This window comes from Myxocyprinus asiaticus, chromosome 23 (assembly GCF_019703515.2).
Source record: "Myxocyprinus asiaticus isolate MX2 ecotype Aquarium Trade chromosome 23, UBuf_Myxa_2, whole genome shotgun sequence".
NCBI classification, from domain to species: Eukaryota; Metazoa; Chordata; class Actinopteri; order Cypriniformes; family Catostomidae; genus Myxocyprinus; species Myxocyprinus asiaticus.
Genome location: NC_059366.1, coordinates 14,117,511 through 14,140,350, shown reverse-complemented (window position 1 = coordinate 14,140,350; position 22,840 = coordinate 14,117,511). Strand labels below are relative to the sequence as shown.

The following is a 22,840-nucleotide window of genomic DNA, read 5'->3' as shown; positions in this document are numbered from 1 at the left end:
ATCTCCGATTTCATTTCCGTCTATAATTTTTCTCAACCATTTTGAATTTTTGGAAAAATGTCCTTTTTCCAACTCCACCTAGACCATTAGTCCGATTGGCATGAAATTTGGTATACATCATCAACATACCCCCCTAACAAAAAGTTATCAAAATAATTTTGATACGTGAAATCATTCCGAAGACATTAACGATAAAACTCCTTTGGTTTAACTCGTTTTGAATAATTGATCAATATCTACTCAACGCAAATTTCAAACGTAACCAAACTCTGTATACATAGTCAACAGGACGTTTAGAAGATGTCAGCAAAGTTTTGTACAATTCCGCCCCCTAAGGGTCATATCTTTGCAGCCGTTTGAGCGACAAAGTTCAAATTAAATATGCATCTTCTTTGGTTTAAATGCTAACATATTCTTAAAAAATCGATTGGACAAATTAACAAAAATTACCGCCAATCAAATTTCAGCACCTTATAACTCGTATTGGGAAATGCCAAGGGTTATGGAAATTACTATACACAAACAGGGTGTCAACTCGAAGCATATCAATTTTCGTGACAGTCGGTTACACGTGGCGCTATAATTAGCTAATTCGTAAGAAGATATGGGGTGGACATGTTTTTTTTAGTGCTGGCTCAAGTAAGAGCAAGGGAGTCATTATATTGGTTAATAAACATCTACAATTCAAATTTCTCAAACAGATTAAAGATAAATTATTATTGTTTTAGCTGAAATTCAAGGGCAAAGGTTGATTTTGGCTAATATTTACGCACCTAATGCTGATGATCAGGGCTTTTTTTATAGATCTTGAAGGGATGCTGCAAACCACTGGCACCCCTCATGATATAATATTGGTAGGAGACTTTAATCTTTTGATGGACTCAGTCCTTGGTCACAGTGAAGCAAAAGTGTGCAAGCCCCCTAGAGCAACATTGATGCTTCACAGGATGTGTAAAAATCTTGGTCTTACGGATATTTGGAGACTTTTGAACCCATCTGGTAGGGACTATACATTTTTTTCATCAATCCATAAGATTTATTCTAGAATAGATTTTTTTTTATATCCAAATCCCTAATTTCATCTGTTGTTGATTGTTCAATTGGAAATATCTTAGTCTCAGATCATGCCCTGGTGAGTTAAGAGGTGATGCCATATACAGAGAAAAATAAATCATATAGTTGGCACTTTAATGTGTCCCTTTTGCAAAATCCTGATTTCCAACAAATGTTAAAGGCCGAAATCAATGTTTACATGGAGACCAACTGGTCCTCAGTATCCTCTGTGGGCGTGGCTTGGGAGGCACTTAAGGCAGTTCTCAGGGGTCGGATCATACAGTATGCCTCATTCATCAAAAAATCCAAAGCACGAGAACTTGTGGAGTTGGAAGAGAATATTAAAAGTGTAGAGGCAGAGCTGAAGCGCCGTATGTCATCTGATGGCCTCAGAGAATTGACCCGATTGAAATATAGATATAATACTATTCTGTCACAGAAAGTGGAGTTTTGGTTATTCAGGGCAAGACAGTCATATTTTGAGTCGGGTGACAAAGCAGGGAAGCTTTTGGCTAGATATATAAAGCAGAGAGAGTCTCTTTCTATCATTCCCTCAGTGAAATCTGCTGGTGGTGAAATTTTTACCTCAGCCATTGATATTAATAATGCTTTTAAAGAGTTCTATCTTGATCTTTATAGTTCCATGTCTTCGTCTACTGATCAAGATATTAGAAACTTTGTGGAACCATTAGATCTTCCTAAACTAAAGACTGAGCAAAAAAACTCTTATGATTCTGAGATAACCTTGGAGGAGCTTGACGAGGTAACTAAGTCCCTACCTACTGGCAAGGCTCCGGGGACAGATGGTTTTGCCGCAGAATATTTTAGATCCTATGCTACAGAACTGGCTCCACTTTTGTTAGAAGTTTATAATGAATCATTAAAGAATGGAAACCTTCCTCCAACCATGACACAAGCCCGGATCAGTCTGATTCTTAAAAAGGACAAAGATCCAAGTGAGTGTAAAAGTTACCGTCCAATCTCCCTGATCCAACTAGATGTAAAAATATTGTCAAAAATTCTGGCTAACCGATTAAGTAAGGTTATGACATCTCTTATACATATAGATCAGGTGGGGTTTATTCGGGACCGTAGCTCTTCTGATAACATCAGCCGTCTCATCAATATCATGTGGTCAGTAGTGAATGATCAGTCTCCGGTCACTGCCATCTCACTTGACACCGAAAAGGCGTTTGATATGGTAGAATGGGATTATAATTTTTTATTTTTTTTTTTAATTTGGAATGCCCAGTTCCCAATGTGTTTTTAAGTCCTCGTGGTCACGTACTGATATGAATCCCAGTTGCCTCCACGTCCGAGACTGTCAACCCGCGCATCTTATCACGTGGCTTGTTCAGCGCGTTGCCACGGAGACATAGCGCATGTGGAGGCTTCACGCCATCCACCGCAGCATCCACGCTCAACTCACCACGCGCCCCACTGAGAACGAACCACATTATAGCGATCACGAGGAGGTTACCCCATGTGACTCTACCCTCCCTAGCAACCGGGCCAATTTGGTTGCTTAGGAGACCTGGCTGGAGTCACTCAGCACGCCCTGGGATTTGAACTAGCGAGCTAGCGAACCGATTAAGTAATCGGTATTTTACCACTGAGCTACCCAGGCCCCTGGGATTATCTTTTTAAGATTTTGGAAATGTATGGGTTCGGGAGTACATTTATTGGTTGGATTAAGTTACTTTACGGACACCCTGTAGCAGCGGTACAAAAAAATGGATTCATTTCAGATTATTTTACTCTGGATAGGGGCACTCGGCAGGGTTGCCCTCTTTCCCCATTATTGTTCTGTCTTGCCCTGGAACCATTAGCAGCCGCGATAAGAAAGGAGGATGATTTTCCAGGGGTGGCGCATAAGCTTCTGCTTTACGCAGATGATATTTTATTATTTGTCTCTGAATCTACAAGATCTATGCCTTGCCTCCACAGAATTATTAATTCCTTTTCCAAGTTCTCAGGATACAAGTCAATTGGTCTAAATCCGAAGCTTTGGCTCTGACAGCCTACTGTCCAGTAATGGCTTTCCAGCCGGGCGCCTTCCAGTGGCCCAAACTTGGGGATTTTATTCCCAGCAAATTTATCTGATTTAGTTTTAGTTAATAAAAAGGTTTTCGAGTGATGTGGGCAGGTGGGCTTCATTACATTTATCAATGATTGGGAAGGTATGTTATTAAAATTAATTGTATTCCAAAATGTAACTACCTGCTTCAGTCTCTCCCTGTAGATGTCCCCCTCTCCTATTTCAAGCAATTTGACAGCATAGCGAATCCTTCATTTGGAATGGTAAACGTCCCAGATTGCATTTTAATAAATTACACAGGCCCCAAGATTTTGTTTTATTATTATGCGTTTGGCCTCAGGCACTTCCACCTGAAAGAGCCCCTCCCTGGTTTTCTATTGAACAGGAAATCCTTGCCCCTATTTTGCCACTGTAACCGGAGAAGTTAAATCACACCCCATTATTTCACATTCGCACGTGATTTGGACAACAGTGGCCAGAGTATTTAATTTGGACATTTATTTAAATGTTGCCTCAAGCATATGGCTGAACCCCAAATTATGTATCAACAAGTCCCCTTTCTGCTGGTCAGAGTGGATTGTGAGGGGGGTTACTACACTCGGCGACCTGTATGAGAGTGGAGTGTTGAAATCTTTTGAGAATTTGTTTCATCATTTTGGGATTCCCAGATCTCAGTTCTATAAGTATTTACAGCTGTGCCACATGCTCTGTACTGTTTTTGGGAGTAGCACACACCCCTAAAGCGACAGGTGCTTTGGGAGAGGTGATTGCTGCTTTTGGAAAAGGTCATGAGGCATCAGTGTATTACTCCCTGCTAATTCAGAGTCTGGGGGATGGAGCCTTGACTTCTCTCAAGAGAGTATGGGAAAAAGATTTGAATTTGGTATTGGAGGATGGAGTGTGGACTAAGATTCTGAAAAATGTCAAGTCTGTATCTAGAGATGCAAGGGTTCGCCTTATGCAATTTAAGATTTTACATAGATTTTATTGGACCCCCTCTAGATTATATAGGCTTGGTCTTAAAGACACACCCACCTGCTGGCGATGCCAATCAGAAGTTGGAGACACTACCCATGTCTTTTGGGGATGTGTTAAGATCCAGGAATTTTGGTTGAGGGTTCGGAGTTATTTGTGTGATGTTTTGAACATTCAGGTTTTGCTTTGTCCCAGACTCTGTAATTTGGGTGATGGGGCGGTCATGAATTTAGGGGATAATCACATTAAAAATTGGGTTCTGACAAGTCTCATGATCGGCAGGCAAGTAATTTTAAGGGGTTGGAAGTCAAGTGGAGCACCCTCATTTTCAGAGTGGTGTGTTGAAATGGGGAGGGTAGCTGCATTTGAGGAAGCGGTTAGTAGAAGGCTGGGGTTTAGGGACTTATTTGTTAAAAAAAATGGGGCAAATATTTAGTTTTTTTGGGGGACTCTCGGGGAGGGGATATGGAGAGTGTAGTTTACTTAAATCATGTATGCTTATTATTATTATTTTATTTATATATATATATATATATATATATATATTTTTTTTTTTTTTTTTTTTTTTTTTTGGATTGTGTGTGTGTTATATGGGACCACAGAATGGTGTTCGTTAGGGGTCAGGGTGGGATTGCATTAGTGGGGTTAAAATGTAAAATGTTGATTCTTTATATATGTGTTGAGTTTTCCACTGTCATGTGCATATGAATCAAGAAAAATGTTAATTACAAAAAAGAAAATCATATTTGTGCTACTGTGATTAAGGCAGTTAGGGTTAGGGTTTGAGTTAGGGTTAAGGTTAAGGTTCCACAGGATCAAATCAGTTTATTTGTGTCATTTTTCAAAATGTGCTTGTTCCCCGATAATTGCCGCTTGTGGCTATATTTATATTTATATATATTTTTTTTTAAGGGAAATTATTGATTATATGCGATTAATTGTGATTCATTCGATTAACTAATCGGCATCTCATTAAATTAATTAGATGTTCAAAAAATATATTATTAACAGGCCTAAATAAAATGTGAAAAGAGACTTAGAAAATAGGGGGGTGGGGGTAACTGCAACTGAACCTGCAACTGTCCAAGCAACTGAAGTGAGTGTGTGTGTGTTTGTGCTCCAATGAACCCAAGAGCATGGTTTAATTTTTGATGTGGTGCAGTGTGTGTGTGCATGTACCTGTGCACGAAGCTTCTGTTTCTCTGCCTCCACTGCGCTCAGGTGTCCTGAGAGAGCCATCATCACCTGTGCCATCGATAACACATAGAAAGGAGTAGCCAAGGTGTCAGCACTGATAGAAACAATTTTATTCAAAAATATTCCCACTTTCCCTTCCAAATCCAATACGTAATCATGTACGGATTTCCCACACTGCACCTGTGCTTCGCTAAGGCCCAGCTCTAGCATCTCCAGTGAGCGTTGGATCATGGTTGTCTTCTCCTCCACAGCACGACCCTCCTGACTCTGTTTGAGGCAGCGCAAGGTCCCCATCAGCCCGTCCAGGATGGCCTGATGTTCGGCACGGAGCGCTTCCAGTCCCTGCATGACCTCCCGTGTCCGACTGAGCAGCTCATCCTGTGACAGCTTCTCGCCGGGGTCCCCCTGGCCCTCCGTCTCCTTCACACACACCATGCTCGACATGTCCTCACGCATCCTAAACACACACAATGCAACCATGGAAACAGAAGTCTATGAAATGTTTCTATTAATATGTGTGACAGTGATTGTAACATATGGTAAAAATAAGGCAGATGCTATTTGCACCCTGGTGCAAATAATGGTATATGCAATTTACACACCAGTGCAAATAGTGGCAGATATTATTTGCATCCCAACCCTGGTGCAAATAATGGTAGATACTAATTGCACCCTGGTGCACATAGTGTAAGATGCTATTTGCACCCATATTTAAATACAGTGCATTCAGAAAGTATTCAGACCATTTTTTCACATTTTGTTATGTTGCAGCCTTAAGCTAAAATGCTTTAAATTATTAATTTTTCCACATCACTACACTCCATACCCCATAATGACAAAGTAAAAACCAGATTTTTCATAACTTTTCAAATTTATTAAAAACAAAAAACTGGGGGCCTGGGTAGCTCAGCGAGTATTGACGCTGACTACAACCCCTGGAGTCACGAGTTTGAATCCAGGGTGTGCTGAATGACTCCAGCCAGGTCTCCTAAGCAACCAAATTGGCCCGGATGCTAGGGAGGGTAGAGTCACATGGGGTAACCTCCTCGTGGTCGCGATTAGTGGTTCTCGCTCTCAATGGGGTATGTGGTAATTTGTGTGTGGATCACGCAGAATAGCATGTGCCTCCACATGCCGTGTCTCCGCGGTGTAACGCACAACGAGCCACGTGATAAGATGCGCAGACTGACAGTCTCAGAAGTGGAGGCAACTGAGACTTGTCCTCTGCCACCAGATTGAGATGAATAACCGCACCACCACGAGGACCTACTAAGTAGTGGGAATTGGGCATTCCAAATAGGGAGAAAAGGGGATAAAAATAAAAAAAATAAAAAAACTGAAATATCACACTGATATAAGTCTTCAGACCCTTAACTCAGTAGTTAACTGATGCACCTTTGGTAGCGATTACAGCCTCAAGTCTTATTGCGTATGATGTGACAAGCTTTGCACACCTGGATTTGGGGATTTTCTGCCATTCTTCTCTGCAGATCCTCTCAAGCTCTGTCAGGTTGGATGGGGACCATCGGTGAACAGCCATTTTCAGGTCTCTCCAGAGATGTTCGATTGGGTTCAAGTCCAGGCTCTGGTTGGGCCACTCAAGGACATTCACAGAGTTGTCCCTAAGCCACTCTTGTGTTGTCTTGGCTGTGTGCTTAGGGTCATTGTTCTGTTGGAAGGTGAACCTACGACCCAGTCTGAGGTTCTGAGCGCTCTGGACCAGGTTTTCATTAAGCATATCTCTGTATTTTGCTGCATTCTGCGTTCAGTCCCCCAGTCCCTGCTGCTGAACAACACCCCCACAGCATGATGGGTCCACCACCAACATGCTTCATCGTTGGGATGGTATTGCGCAGGTGATGAGCATTGCCTGGTTTCCTCCAGACATGACGCTTGGAACTGAGGCCAAACAGTTCAATCTTTGTTTCATCAGACCAGCGAATCTTGTTTTTCACAGTCTGAAGAGTCCTTTAGGTGCATTGTTGCAAATTTCAAGCAGGCTTTCATGTGTCTTGCACTGATAGCCCATAAAGCCCCAATCGGTGGAGTGTTGCAGTGATGGTTGTCCTTCTGAAAGTTTCTCCTATCTCCAAACATGATCTCTGGAGCTCAACCAGAGTGACCATCAGGTTCTTAGTCACTTCTCTTACCAAGGCCCTTCTCCCCGGATTGCTCAGTTTGGCCAGGCGACCAGCTCTAGGAAGAGTCCTGGTTGTTCCACACTTCTTCCATTTAAGAATTAAGGAGTTCACTGTGCTCTTGGGAACCTTCAATTCAGCCGAAACACAATCCTGTCTCTGAGCTCTGCAGGCAGTTCCTTTGACCTTATGGCTTGGTTTTTGGTCTGATATGCATTTCCAGCTGCGAGATCTTTTATAGACAGGTGTGTGCCTTTCCAAATCATGTCCAATCAATTGAATTAGTCACAGGTGGACTCCAATCAAAGTGTAGTAACATCTCAAAGATGATCCAGAGAAATGGGATGCACCTGAGCTAAATTTCAAGTGTCATAATAAAGGCTCTGAATACTTATGTCAATGTGATAGTCACGTTTTTTCTTTTTAATTAATTTGAAAAACCTAATTTTTGCTTTGTCATTATGGAGTATGGAGTGTAGATTGATGTGAAAGAAATAATAACTGAAAGCATTTTAACTTAAGGCTGCAACATAACAAAATGTGAAAAAAATGAAGGGGTCTGAATACTTTCTGAATGCACTGTACTAACATACAGTATGGGTATTATTGCAGTGTTTATTGTGTTTATTTACAGTCCCACAGACACACTACATTAATCTCTACTCCTAAACCTAACCTTACCTCAGAAAAAAATAACCTTGGTTTTACAGTAACCATGGTTTCACGCGGGAACGAGTGTGATCGACAGACTCTGGTTCAAACCCTTCTCTGCACTCCTCGAAATTCACAGTGACCAAATCACTGTGATAAAATAAACATTTATTAAAAATTGTATCTATTATTTTTAGTAGTATTAAAGGAAATAGTAAGAGTGGAAACACGAAATCGGATGGGAAAAAGAGTGGGACAAAAACGCGGATTTGAACCGTGGTTGCTAGGACAACAGTACACATTCACACACCGCCTTTACGCCCCATGCCACTGCAGAGACATCTATTTGTTAGTTTGTCATATATTTCTGTGGTTCCACCAGACTATTGGGGTGCAAACAGCTCTGCTGTGTGGCAGATGATATTTACACCGGGGTGCAAATAGACACTCCGTAAAAGTAATAAATGTATAAAACAGATAGTTTCATTCTTCTAATTTGATTGGACAAGTAGCATTCAAAAAGTGCTAATATTTAGTATAACAGGAATGGGACCCTTCACTGTTTGCATCCGCCCATTGCTCGGCGACATGCAACTATTGATTCTGCTATGGCTTTGTTTGGAAGTCTTTTAGTTAGCAGAGAAAAATAGAGAAATTAACTGCCCATTTTGTATCTTGAATGTAAGTTCCTTGATATTTACTTGTTTATAGAACTGTTTTAGAAAGGCAATATCACATTCAAAATAATGGGACTAGTGCCTACAGCCAAATCACAGCCATGCTTGACATCCAGTACAACAGCACGCTTGGGATCTCGTGGGATATTGCTTCACTAAAGTTTTGAAAATTGACTACCATACAGATGCAAAAACAAATAAAAGTGTGTTTATACAAAGTTTGGTTAAAAAAAAGAGAGTGACAACAACACTCTATAACCAAAGTGACTCCCTTAAATTATCAGATTGAGAATAAGCATTAAATCCTTAAAGATGCAATACAAAGTCTATGTCACTATGGTTACATGCATTAAACAAGGCTACTGCGAGTTAGAGAAGAGGATTTACTTCAGTTCCATGAACACAGACATCATTTAATCTGCTCCAAGGACAATTTGAGAGTCACATATGTTCATAAACACGGTTGTCAATCCCAAACACTGACTGTGTGAATGGTGGCCCTGAAGGCAATGAAATGAGAGTACTTTTCTCTTCCTTGTTCTTGTGCCTTGGAACCCTGAATAAATAAGTCAAGTTACACTAAATGTGAGAATAAAAAAAAAAAAAAGAACAATTTTCCACCATCGCTGGGTGAAAGAATGAATTCCCAACCAACTCCCATAAAACACCATGGGAACTGGACCTAACATGCACTGTTGATGTTTCATGGTGAACTAGACCATACATCTCTAGAGTAATTTTTTTTGCTTTTCATTCAGATATCCTCACGTAGCTTTCAAACACATATGTAACAGGATTAGGAGTAAAAGAACCTATAACATGGCTTGTATGAAGTTAACCTGCTTAGCCCACTTGCAAAGCTGTAAACAAAGACCATTTCACTCAACAGCAGCTGGGTTGGACATTAGTAAGAGTATTAGCTCTGATCATGGCCAAATGAAACAGAGTTGAGACAGAATACTTGAATAACTAGATTTGTAAATAATCTAAATGCTGCTTGACAGTGCAAAATTTGCTGCCATGATGCTTTGGTTTTTTTTCTAATCCCTAACCCCAAATGAGTAAAGTCCCATTAAAGCAAGTCAGTTAGCTCCATGGCCATCTTGACAATGTACTCGGCTAACTATTTTCTAAAAAGGGCAATTGCCACTGGTAGGAGCTTTAGCAAGCACCACTAACACTTACAACTCTACAGATAAAACTTGAAGACAAAAAGAAAGTGCACTCTATGGTGCAACTGATAATGCAATGTATATCCAGGAATTTGAGAAGCTACTCACTCTTTTCAGTCTAATCCAGGTTGGCCAAGATAAAACAAAGAAGCTGTCTTTGTTGTTCCCAAGACACAACTCACCTGGTAAGGCAGATCTTGGTTTCTAAGACAGAGGGTGAGGCACGCTTGGTGTAAGCCCACTGGGAGTTACAAACACCCAAAGAGTAAGAAGAAAATACTCCTTCAATGCAATATATCCATCTTAAAGCGAAGATGAAGGAAAAACCCATTCATTTTGAAAGAACATGTCTTCTCAACTATATATATATATTTTTTTCTTTATTAGAGGTCTTGCTCTAGTGAAAATAATTTTACAATCTTCTCCCTGCAATACTGATGTAAAGGAGAGGTGGGACTACATGCTGGTCCCGTGCACTGGGCTTGTATTGTATTCCTGAGGCAGGGGAAATGGGAAGTGAAGACGGCAGAGATTCATGTGACCCGTAAAGCATCTAGTTGCCTGGCACGTGACAGCCACCAGGCAGGAAGCACTAACATGCTGAGAATGAAAACACTGTTGAATCTGCTGCACAAATGGACTGTTCAAAATAAACAAATCACAGAGTTCTCAGGTCAAGCCAGGGTGATTTAAAATAAACTATATTGGCACTACTACTAATTTCCAACCCAGGGACCCTAATTTAAAAATACTAAATTTTTCATAACTTTTATTAACAACATTAACAAACAAGATCACAATATGCTAAACTTAATTTGTAAATTAACTCAAACATTACCTTCTTTGACATGTTATGGATTCATCATGCCACTATATAAAATTTTGATTTATTTTATTAATATTATTTATTAATAATTATACCACAGGCCTGTTGAATGCTTGATTCTTATTGGTTGACAGATGTTCTAAGGTGTGCAATTATTTTTCAGTAAGCGCACGGCTATGAAGTAGTTCCAGGTCTTGATCGCTTAACGTTTCCATATCACTTCGTCAAATTATTTCAAACAGCCGTACAGGCTACCACAGCAAAATAACCAATTAAAACAAAGACTAAGCTAAGTACATCTGATAAGGATGACAAAAAAATTCTATAATATCATAATTTTATTTCAATTTCGGTTGAAAAGCCCCCTGCAAGCGAATACGAACGCGTTTGACGCATGCCCACTACAACTTCTTTGTGATACTCTTTTAATACACTCAATAGCAGGCGCATGCGCCAGCGACACGCACAGATGAGGAACGCGTGCGCGGGTCAAGAAGACCGCGCAACACCTAGGTTAAGCCGTTCGGCTGTGCTGATGATGCAATTTGTGTCACACATACTGTGCGTGGAGTGATCCGCAACACGGACACCCAAAGTATACTCTGGAGTTCAGAATGTTCAGGTAACCCCTCTGTACAATTCTAGTGAGCAGAATAGCATCTCAGAATGCACAACATGTCGAACTTTGAGGCAAATGGGCTACAATAGTAGAAGACCACGTCGGGCACTTTATTAGGACCATAATGTTCCTAATAAAGTGCTCAGTGAGTGTACGTTTAAGTCCATATTTGTATTTGAAATCTGATTGAAAAAAAAAATCAGATTTTTTCAAATGCATGTCAGTCACATCAGATTTCAAGTAGTGTTTTGTTATCTTTTCGGTTGTGACATGTACCGGTATGTTCTATCATACACCGATCAGCCACAACATAAAAACCATCTGCCTAATATTGTGTAGGTCCCCCTTGTGCCGCCAAAACAGCACCAACCCGCATCTCAGAATAGCATTCTGAGATGCTATTCTTCTCCCCACAATTGTACAGAGTGGTTATCTGAGTTACCGTAGACTTTGTCAGTTCAAACCAGTCTGGCCATTCTCTGTTGACCTCTCTCATCAACAAGGCATTTCCGTCCACAGAACTGCCGCTCACTGGATGTTTTTTGTTTTTGGCACCATTCTCTATACACTCTAGAGACTGTTGTGCATGAAAATCCCAGCAGATCAGCAGTTACAGAAATACTTGAACCAGCCCTTCTGGCACAAATAATCATGCCAGACCCATATCTGATTGATTTTATGCAGTTGCCTCCGCGTCCGAGATCGTCAACCCGTGCATCTTATCACGTGGCTTGTTAAGCACGTTGCCACGGAGACATAGCGTGTGTGGAGGCTTCACGCCATCCACCGCGGCAACCACGCTCAACTCACCACGCGCCCCACCAAGAATGAACCACATTATAACGACCACGAGGAGGTTACCCCATGTGACTCTACCCTCCCTAGCAACCAGGCCAATTAGGAGACCTGGCTGGAGTCACTCAGCACGCCCTGGGAATCAAACTAGCGAGCTAGCGAACTCCAGGGGTGGTAGCCAGCGTATTTTACCACTGAGCTACCCAGGCCCCCAGATGGGCTGGTTTGAGTATTTCTGTAATTGCTGATCTCCTGGGATTTTCACACACAACAGTTAATAGAATTTACTCAGAATGGTGCGAAAAACAAAAAACATCCAGTGAGGGGCAGTTCTGTGGATGGAAATGCCTTGTTGATGAGAGAGGTCAACAGAGAATGGCCAGACTGGTTCAAACTGACAAAGTCTACAGTAACTCAGATAACCGCTCTGTACAATTGTGGTGAGAAGAATATCATCTCAGAATGCTATTCTGATCTATGGGATGGCACTGTTTTGGCGGCACGAGGGGGACCTACACAATATTAGGCAGATGGTTTTAATGTTATGGCTGATCAGTGTATACAGCTGTGTCTGAATTCACTTTTCTTAATATTACCCATTTAATAGTTGGAACTGTGGCATTTGCCATGTAGTGATTAGGAAATAGTGATTTAAAAAAAAATGAGTGAGTTGTTGTAGAAGAATGTCTCTTTCCATTGTGCTGACGCTTATGTCATTACTGTAGCAACCTGTTGATATTCCAGATATACTGACTGACAGACTGATGTCTGAACAAAATGGATCCGATTTCATCACTTGCAAAGTAACAGTGTGGACAGAAAGTCCTAAAGATCGGAATTCACAAAGCCTAAATGTATGAGATCATATAAGGACAGGCAATGCATGACTCCAGGCTGTATGATTAAGTTTCCATGGAAGATAAAACAAAATAAAACAAATGACTCTAAAACACTTGAGGCCTTTGATATGATCGGTACATCGGCCGAACCCCAGTTATGAGTCAATAACAAATGATAATGATCAATCTTTTCTTACTCAATGTGGATAGAGTAAGAGAGAAAGAGATGCAGTGATAAAAGAGGAAGTTGTGCTTTTACAAGCAGAGATTGAGCAGGTTGGTAAGAGGCTCATTACTCAGAGCTTTTAATCTGATAGCACTACTATAGCATGACTCACGACCCTGTCCATCCGGAAATACTCTCCTGTAAGCTCAGCAGGAAAGGGGTTGAACTCCTAAAGCCGTTAACCATAACAACATCCAAACTGTGGAGTCATAGGAAGTGATATTGCTGATATTTCAGAAAGGCAAAACAGAAGGGAAAAAATGGGGCAGAGATTAAAAGAAAGCTTCATTGAAGGTGAAGCATATAGCCTAACTGTAAGAAAAGAAACCCTATCTTTTTAACTCTACTACACTTCTCAGACTGGTGTCTGTGTCCTCAGCTCTTTGTTTCGTGATGGGGCTGAGTGAGTCTGCCATGAGAAATCGCTGTGTTGTTGTGCTTCATTTAAGAGAACTCTGCAACAGGGCTCTAATTGCTCTGACACTCTGCTTCAGAGATACCATCATCACCGGTTTCTCAAACATTGTGTGTAAATGTTACAGTATTCTGTCTTTCTCAAACGTTGCCTTCTTCCTCTGTAATTCTGGTGAAGCAACTTGAGGGATATATTTTTTTATGTAACAGCTGTGCATGAATAAAGAGGAAGAGAAACGAGTAGTCTTCACAGAAACAATGAATCAAGACACTCATGTTGTGATATTAGTCTTTAATGGCCAGGACAGCACAAACTGGATAATCATGTGTACTGCATCCAAAACAGACCTACACTGCAAAAAATGTCTGTAATTTGAACAGAAAAAGACTGTAAAAATGCTACAGGAAAAAAAAAAAAAAAAAAAAAAAAAACTTAATTGATTAACGAGTATTAACTGTAAAATAAACAGTAAAAGTTTATATATTTTAAAAGACACAGTGGTTTTTACAATAAAATGTTGAAAAAATTAAATTTTTTAGAAGCAAAAAGTATGATTTTCCTGTATAATTAATGGTAAAAATGTACATTGTTTAACAAGAGAATACATGTACTTTTTACAGTAAATTATTGTTAAAATTACAGTAAAAAACAATAATCCAGCATTCCCACAATTCCCTGCATGATCCATCATATTTCATTATTTTACGTGAATAGTTATGTTTCTTCTTATTTTTAATATCAGTTATGTACATTGGGGTGTTCTGCTTTATATTTAATGTAGTTTAGTTAATGTTTACTGCCTTATTTTAATTTCACATGTTACCCTGATGGCGTTAAGTGTTTGTGTGAGTAGGGCTGCAAAAATCTGGGAATTTTCAAAGCTGGAAACTTTCCATGGGAATTAATGGGTATAAACTGGAAATTTGCAAAATTGCAAGTTAGCCAATAACAGGGAACTGAAATGTAGTTGAAAAAAAAACAAACATCTTGCAGCAAAATCTTGGTTAAAACAACCAGATTTAATGCAAATTCAGTTGAATTTCTACCCTGCGCATTCCTCAATCACATGCACACAGCACACTACTTACTGTAGGCTACTTACTACAGCAGGACTACTGAAGACACACTACTGCATTTGAGCCCAAGGACTACATCCAGTCAAGTAAGTTTTGATGATATTACTAGGGTTAATATATTTGATCTATGGTATTGAAGTTTAACTAGCAAATACTAAATCAAAATGTGTTTATACAGTAGCTAGCTAGCCAGTAAATCAGATATGCTAAATGTAAGCTAGATAACACCATTTCATTGACAATTTAAGAAGCTAGCTATCATGGTGCTAGCTACCTCAACTGTGATACTGTTTCTTCTGCTAGCCAGTTTTCTGTTATCATCCAAGAACGTAGGTTAAAGGCTGTGTACATTTGCAAATACTGTGCAAAGACCTATGTTAAGAATGCCTCAAAGATGCAGCAGCATATAGCCAATATTTCCAAAATTCCCCAGCTTAACTTCCCATGGAAAGTTTCCAGAAATTTACCGGACATTTTCCGCCCCTTTGCAACCCTATGTGTGAGTGACACTGAGCACTGTCTCTACATGTTTATTGGTCATTGCTGCTGGAAGGGCCTCTATTGATGAACTTCATGTCATCATGTGCCCTTCTATAATTTTTACGGTGATTAACAATACATTATAAAGTGAAAAGCAGATTTTTACAGTTTCCGTTAATATCAAGTTTGACATTTTTTACTGTAAACTTAATTTTTTTTTTTTTTTTTACAGTGCCAGCGTGGTCATGTAAATTACAACAGATTTACACTGTAAAATGTACAGGTTGTTCTGTAAAGATGTTTACAGTTTCACTGTATTTTTTACATTACTATTCTGGCAACCACAACTGCCAGTTTTTATTTTTTTTTTTTTACAGTGTACAATATGATATAATTATGATATATCTTGAGGTACTGTCCTAGAGTACAACCGCTGTGCCATGGTGCCGACTGGTGAGAGAAAGTTTATTCAGTTTATCCAGTCTGATCTTATGAAAATTACCTGAGAGTGGCAACATTTTTGCGAAACAAAAAATCGTGCTTCATTACACGTTTTGCTGCAGTTTCCCAGTGAAATGTCCAGCAGGGGGCACCAAAAGCGAGTGAAATGGTGTCGTAATCAGACGAGGTATCATCTCATATCACTTCAACGACACTTTCGTCTCACGTGTCAGCTTGAGTGCTTGGCTGGGCTCGAGCCTCTCTTCAAAGTTAAAAGCTACCGCACACAAAGTGTGTAAATGTAGGTGGGTTTGAGTGTTATAATGTATCGTATTTCAAATGATTCATTAGAGTAAAAGTGTTTTAATATCATAACATAGCAGTGTGTGAGTAATAGAACGAAAAATAAGTGTTTATAAAGTCATAATCAGCCGTTATACTCATGATTTGTGTGAAAGTGACTAAAATGCAGTTGTTGTAGTCTTAAATTCACCAGAAAACTGCAGCGAAGCATAGAACACAGCACGCAAACATTTTGTAGTAACGTTCATTGTGTGAGACAAGGTTGGAATAATTGGCTGATATTTGACCATTTTAAGATTATCAGCATTGGCTCATAACTGTGTTTGCATGGCTGATTAACAGAAGTGTTTATTCTTCTTCTTTTAGTTTCAAAATCTAAAATCAGCCTTGTCAGTGGACAATAAACAATTTAAAGTTTTTGTAGTATACAGGATATTGAGTAAAATAAATGTTCATTGTATTTCAGCAATTTTGTGTCATTTATTGTCATAAAATGTTGTTTTTAATTTTTAGCACCATTATATTGGCATACAGTCAACCTGCAAAGGACAGGAATCGTAATGTTTCCAGTTTTGATTCCAATAACAAGTCTTACTTTTGAGAGAAAAATATTTGGAAATAAATGAATTTTTTGGCATATGCCGTCCTCAGCAGTCTGTTGCCAAATGATGAGATAATTTTAGATTTCAACAGAGCAGATACAGCATAACAAATGTAAAAAAAATTCTCGCAAATGACATGTTTACACAAGACTTTATAACTATTTTTAAAAGCATAAATGCAACCCTATAATTGGTCTTACTTTTACTATCGATTTAATAAAAAAAATTCTAAACAAACAAAAAATGTGGCAACATATTTCATTCGTTCATTTATTTATTTTTAATAAAATTTCACTGCTTAAAAAACTCTAATGTGTAATGTGTAGGTCTATCTTCACTAAAAATGACCAGTTCATAAGACTCATTCATTCAGGAACTGATTCGTTCAGGAACTTGCGGTCGAGCTTTGTGTTTCGCAGTGTAGATTCAAAAGAACCATAAAGAGTCAATCATTCAGGAATCTGACTAAACTGGTTGTGCTGTGTGTTTTTCATGCTAAAGATTCAAAAGAATCAGCTCATAAGAGTAATTCATTCGGCAATCGGACTACACTTGTAGCAATGTATGTTGTGCCCTGCAGATTCAAAAGAACTACTTTGGAGTCATACATTCAGGAATCGTACTACACAGGTCGAGTAGTGCGTTTCACGCTGCAGTAGCGGGGCAGCAGTGCCACTGAACAGCACAGCAAGAAACACTAAGTATTTTAGTTTGGTGTTCTGTCTGCATCAGCAGAAAAATGCATGTTCAAGAACTGTTAGCAGAATTGAAAGTCATGAAAATCACATGGTTACGATTATTTTATTTTTAAAGAACCAGTTTCAAATAAGAACCGGTTCATGGTTCCCAACCCTACACCCTGCTCTCTAGACAACAGCACATTTTAAGGGGACCTACATACCCCATATAACAAGACTTCACATTTGCAGCACACAAAATTTACATGACACAGTTTAATCCAAAGTAATGTGTTCAGAATATTCAGTAAATTTGACAGAGGAAAAGCATAGGCTTATTAAAATATGTTTGCTGCAGTGCGCGTGTTTGCGTGGCTATAAATTGTGCTTGTGTTCCTCTGTGGGGCCAAATTTATAACTGTCCCATTGATTCCCCAGAGGAGAACCAGCCACCTTCTCATTGAGAGGCCACTGCAGTGGAGCCCGAGCTTGCAGCTGGCCACACATTCAAACACTCGCTGCTCAAAGACTGCATCTCCTACACCAAAAACAAATGCTTTCACTGAGCAAAGACGAACGGTATGTCAACTGAGCAGAGCAAGCCATCTGCATCCTAATTCAAAAAACTGACAAGATCCACAAGTATACCAAGCAAGTACAGTATACCAATATTCTGAGATGTAATGTAGCCAGAACAGATACCCATGATAATCTTCAGTGAATCTCCTAAACATCAGACATGCCTGCAATTATTGCAATACATGCAATATTCATGATACTGATGCTTTGTAAGGTAAATATCTGGGTGACAGGACAACATATAAAGACTAGTGTTGAGAGAGCAAATACCATATGGATTAACAACAATTAAAACTAATTCTTCACAACACAAAATTGGGTTAGGTTGATACTCATTACTCAACTGGTCTGACGAGCTCCAATATATGACCAGCAAAGCCAGTTCAATAATATATTTATTAGAGAAATAGGGAGCCTAGAATGGAGAACTGTAACTAGACTGTAATACTGTAATGTAAAACTGTAATACAGCTCACTGACCCAGTGGATTCAACACCAATCTACCACTAATTTAATAGCAAACTAACAATGATTGACCTGGTGAAAAAGCACATAAAGGCAGCATAAAAGTAATCCATATGACTCCAGTGGTTAAATCCATGACTTCAGAAAAGATATGATATGTGTGGGTGAGAAACAGATCAATATTTAAGTCCTTTTTTATACTATAAATCTCCACTTTGTTTCACTTCCAAATTCTTCTTCTTGTGTTTTTGACAATTCACATTCTTCATGCATATCGCCACCTACTAGGAAGGGAGGATAAGTTATAGTTAAAAAAAAAAAAAGGACTTAAATATTGATCTGTTTCTCACCCACACCAATCATATCACTTTTGAAGACGACATGGATTAAACCACTGGAGTCGTTTGGATTACTTTTATGGTGCCTTTATCTACTTTTTGAAGCTTCAAAGTTCTGGTCACCATTTTCTTGCATTGTATGGACCTACAGAGCTGAAATGTTCTTCTAAAAATCTTTGTGTTTGCAGAAGAAAGAAAGTCATACACGTCTGGGATGGCATGAGGGTGAGTAAATGATGAGAGAATTTTCATTTTTGAGTGAACTATCCCATTAATTGTTTTTTTTTTCCCCAAAAAAATTTTTTTTTTTTTTACTCTTGACTTCTCTTAGAACTTTCATACACCGATCAGCCACAACATTAAAACCACCTGCCTAATATTGTGTAGGTCCCCCTCGTGCCGCCAAAACAGTGCCAACAGCGCCATTCTGAGATGCTATTCTTCTCCGCACAATTGTACAGAGCGGTTATCTGAGTTACCCTAGACTTTGTCAGTTCAAACCAGTCTGGCCATTCTTTGTTGACCTCTCTCAACAACAAGACATTTCCGTCCACAGAACTGCCCCTCACTGGATGTTTTTTGTTTTTGGCACCATTCAGAGTAAATTCTAGATAATTTTTTCTATTGTGTGTGAAAATCCCTGGAGATCAGCTGTTATAGAAATACTCAAATCAGCCCGTCTTACACCAACAATCATCCATGTGATTATCTAATCAGCCAATCGTGTGGCAGCAGTACAGTGCATAAAATCATGCATATACGGGTCAGGAGCTTCAGTTAATGTTCACATCAACCATCAGAATGGGGAAAAAAATGTGATCTCAGTGATTTGGACCATGGCATGATTGTTGATGCCAGATGGGCTGGTTTGAGTATTTCTGTAACTGCTGATCTTCTGGGATTTTCACACACAACAGTCTCTAGAGTTTACTCAGAATGGTCCCAAAAACAACAAACATCCAGTGAGCGGCAGCTCTGTGGACGGAAATGTCTTGTTGATGAGAGAGGTCAACAGAGAACTGGCAAAGTCTACGGTAACTCAGATAACCGCTCTGTACAACTGTGGTGAAAAGAACATAATCTCATAATGCTGTTCTGAGATGCGAGTTGGTGCTGTTTTGCTGGCACAAGGGGGACCTACACAATATTAGGCAGGTGGTTTTAATGTTGTGGCTGATCTGTGTATACATATGAAAGTATATCAAGTCAGTACAGTTTTTGGTTATTATGCTATGTCTTTTCTAACTGATCAGACTTGCTGTTTATCTGCAACAGATGATCAGATATCCCACTGAAAATGTCTAACTGTAATTTATCCTAAAGCTCTTAAACGACACTGACTGGTGTTATGGATGATTTAGGACTATGGACAGCTCACAGGTGGACTAACACTGATCTAATACCTCTTTACAGTATACAAATCTTCTGAATGATTTAGAGCAGATTCATGGATAGCTGATGCAGTGACTAACAATGAATTATAACAGATTTTTTAAGCAGGTCTGTATGGTGGACAGCTCTCTGGTACAGTGACTATGTAGTGATCTGCTGCATGTCATGGCCTGGCTGAGCTTCTGACTGCTCTCACTCCCTCTGTCTGACTTAATACCATATCACGCCCTTGATTCTCAACATCGAACCTCTGAGCATCCATCAGCCCCATTTACCAGATCTAATAGAGAGAGATAGCTATGTTTGTCTCGTTTCAAATCGATGTAAACAATGTAATTGACAGGTACACCGACACTCCCAGTGAGCTAAGCGTGTTAGTTAGCTCGTTAGCATGATGAACAAGTCTTACCGTTCTGCGGAACATCCAGGTCACCCACTACCGAAACAGGGTTCGTTTCTCCGGTCCCACCAGGTCAAATACAAAGCCAATATAATGTTCCGCGGCCTTATAGCGAGAATTTGGTGCTGGAATCGGGCAGCCGGACCGGTTGTGTGATTATGCGTCCTCTCTCTCTGGTCTTCCGGAGCGCGACGAGAGAAGTTCCTGCCAATGACAGTCCGATTCGTCCAGCAGGAGCGCAAATCACAGACTAATGCAGAAACGACAGACGAATAATCATATACACATAATGCAGGACGATAGAGTTTGCGAAAACACTCGGCACTCCGCGCAAACGCATCGGTCTGGGACTGTAGTGCGTGGAAATGGCGTTGTGTCTTCCTGCAGTTTCACTCCTCCTTATGATGTCATCCGAGGATTTAAGAAGAGAGATGTTCTGTTTTACACTGTTGTTTGGAAAGAATTATCAGATTATTTCTTTGACCTCTGTCATGTCGTTAATATTAGCTGCAAAGATGCTGGTCGTTTTGGTTCATTTTGCTTTGCACAATATGATTTTATATGGTATTTTTTTATGCATTTTTGTCAAATAAAATGTGTAAAAAATTAATGGAAATGAATGTGTGTCTGTATAATATATATATATATATATATATATATATATATATACACACACACACACATACACAAACACACACTGGCGGCCAAAAGTTTGAAATAATGTATAGATTTTGCTGTTACGGAAGGAAATTGGTGCTTTAATTCACCAAAGTGGCATTCAACTGATCAAAAAGTATAGTCAGGACATTACTGATATAAAAAACAGCACCATCACTATTTGAATAAAGTCATTTTTGATCAAATCAAGACAGGCCCCATTTCCAGCAGCCATCACAACAACACCTTATATTTGGTACTAGAAAGTCACTTGCCATTATATCAAACACAGCTGAAAGCTATCTGGTTTGTTAAATGAAGCTTAACATTGTCTTTGTGTTTGTTTTTGAATTGCCACAGTATGCAACAGACTGGCATGTCTTAAGGTCAATATTAGGACAAAAATGGCAAAAATGAAACAGCTTTCTCTAGAAACTCATCAGTCAATCATTGTTTTGAGGAATGAAGGCTTTACAATGCTTGAAATTGCCAGAAAACTGAAGATGTCATACAAAGGTGTACACTACAGTCTTCAAAGACAAAGGACAACTGGCTCTAACAAGGACAGAAAGAGATGTGGAAGGCCAGATGTACAGGTGCATCTCAATAAATTAGAATGTCGTGGAAAAGTTCATTTATTTCAGTAATTCAACTCAAATTGTGAAACTCGTGTATTAAATAAATTCAATGCACACAGACTGAAGTAGTTTAAGTCTTTGGTTCTTTTAATTGTGATGATTTTGGCTCACATTTAACAAAAACCCACCAATTCACTATCTCAAAAAATTAGAATATGGTGACATGCCAATCAGCTAATCAACTCAAAACACCTGCAAAGGTTTCCTGAGCCTTCAAAATGGTCTCTCAGTTTGGTTCACTAGGCTACACAATCATGGGGAAGACTGCTGATCTTACAGTTGTCCAGAAGACAATCATTGACACCCTTCACAAGGAGGGTAAGCCACAAACATTCATTGCCAAAGAAGCTGGCTGTTCACAGAGTGCTGTATCCAAGCATGTTAACAGAAAGTTGAGTGGAAGGAAAAAGTGTGGAAGAAAAAGATGCACGACCAACCAAGAGAACCGCAGCCTTATGATTGTCAAGCAAAATCGAATCAAGAGTTTGGGTGAACTTCACAAGGAATGGACTGAGGCTGGGGTCAAGGCATCAAGAGCCACCACACACAGACACTACAGTTGTCGTATTCCTCTTGTTAAGCCACTCCTGAACCACAGACAACGTCAGAGGCGTCTTACCTGGGCTAAGGAGAAGAACTGGACTGTTGCCCAGTGTTCCAAAGTCCTCTTTTCAGATGAGAGCAAGTTTTGTATTTCATTTGGAAACCAAGGTCCTAGAGTCTGGAAGAAGGGTGGAGAAGCTCATAGCCCAAGTTGCTTGAAGTCCAGTGTTAAGTTTCCACAGTCTGTGATGATTTGAGGTGCAATGTCATCTGCTGGTGTTGGTCCATTGTGTTTTTTGAAAACCAAAGTCACTGCACCCGTTTAACAAGAAATTTTGGAGCACTTCATGCTTCCTTCTGCTGACCAGCTTTTTAAAGATGCTGATTTCATTTTCCAGCAGGATTTGGCACCTGCCCACACTGCCAAAAGCATCAAAAGTTGGTTAAATGACCATGGTGTTGGTGTGCTTGACTGGCCAGCAAACTCACCAGACCTGAACCCCATAGAGAATCTATGGGGTATTGTCAAGAGGAAAATGAGAAACAAGAGACCAAAAAATGCAGATGAGCTGAAGGCCACTGTCAAAGAAACCTGGGCTTCCATACCACCTCAGCAGTGCCACAAACT

General features: G+C 39.6%; 1 protein-coding gene across 5 annotated transcripts in view; it reads right to left on the bottom strand.

Annotated features, from left to right (window-relative positions):
- Positions 1–20,762, bottom strand: part of klc1a (kinesin light chain 1a) — a 58,968-nt gene extending 38,206 nt beyond the window's left edge. For all 5 annotated transcript variants that reach the window (XM_051651308.1, XM_051651311.1, XM_051651309.1 and 2 more), the window contains exons 1-3: positions 20,384–20,762; positions 5,444–5,720; positions 5,246–5,311 (exon numbers count right to left, since the gene is read on the bottom strand). In XM_051651308.1, the coding sequence (XP_051507268.1) occupies positions 5,246–5,311; positions 5,444–5,719 (342 nt within the window). In that variant the 5' untranslated portion in view covers position 5,720; positions 20,384–20,762. The remainder of the gene's footprint in view (positions 1–5,245; positions 5,312–5,443; positions 5,721–20,383) is intronic.
- Between the last annotated feature and the right edge of the window lie 2,078 nt (positions 20,763–22,840).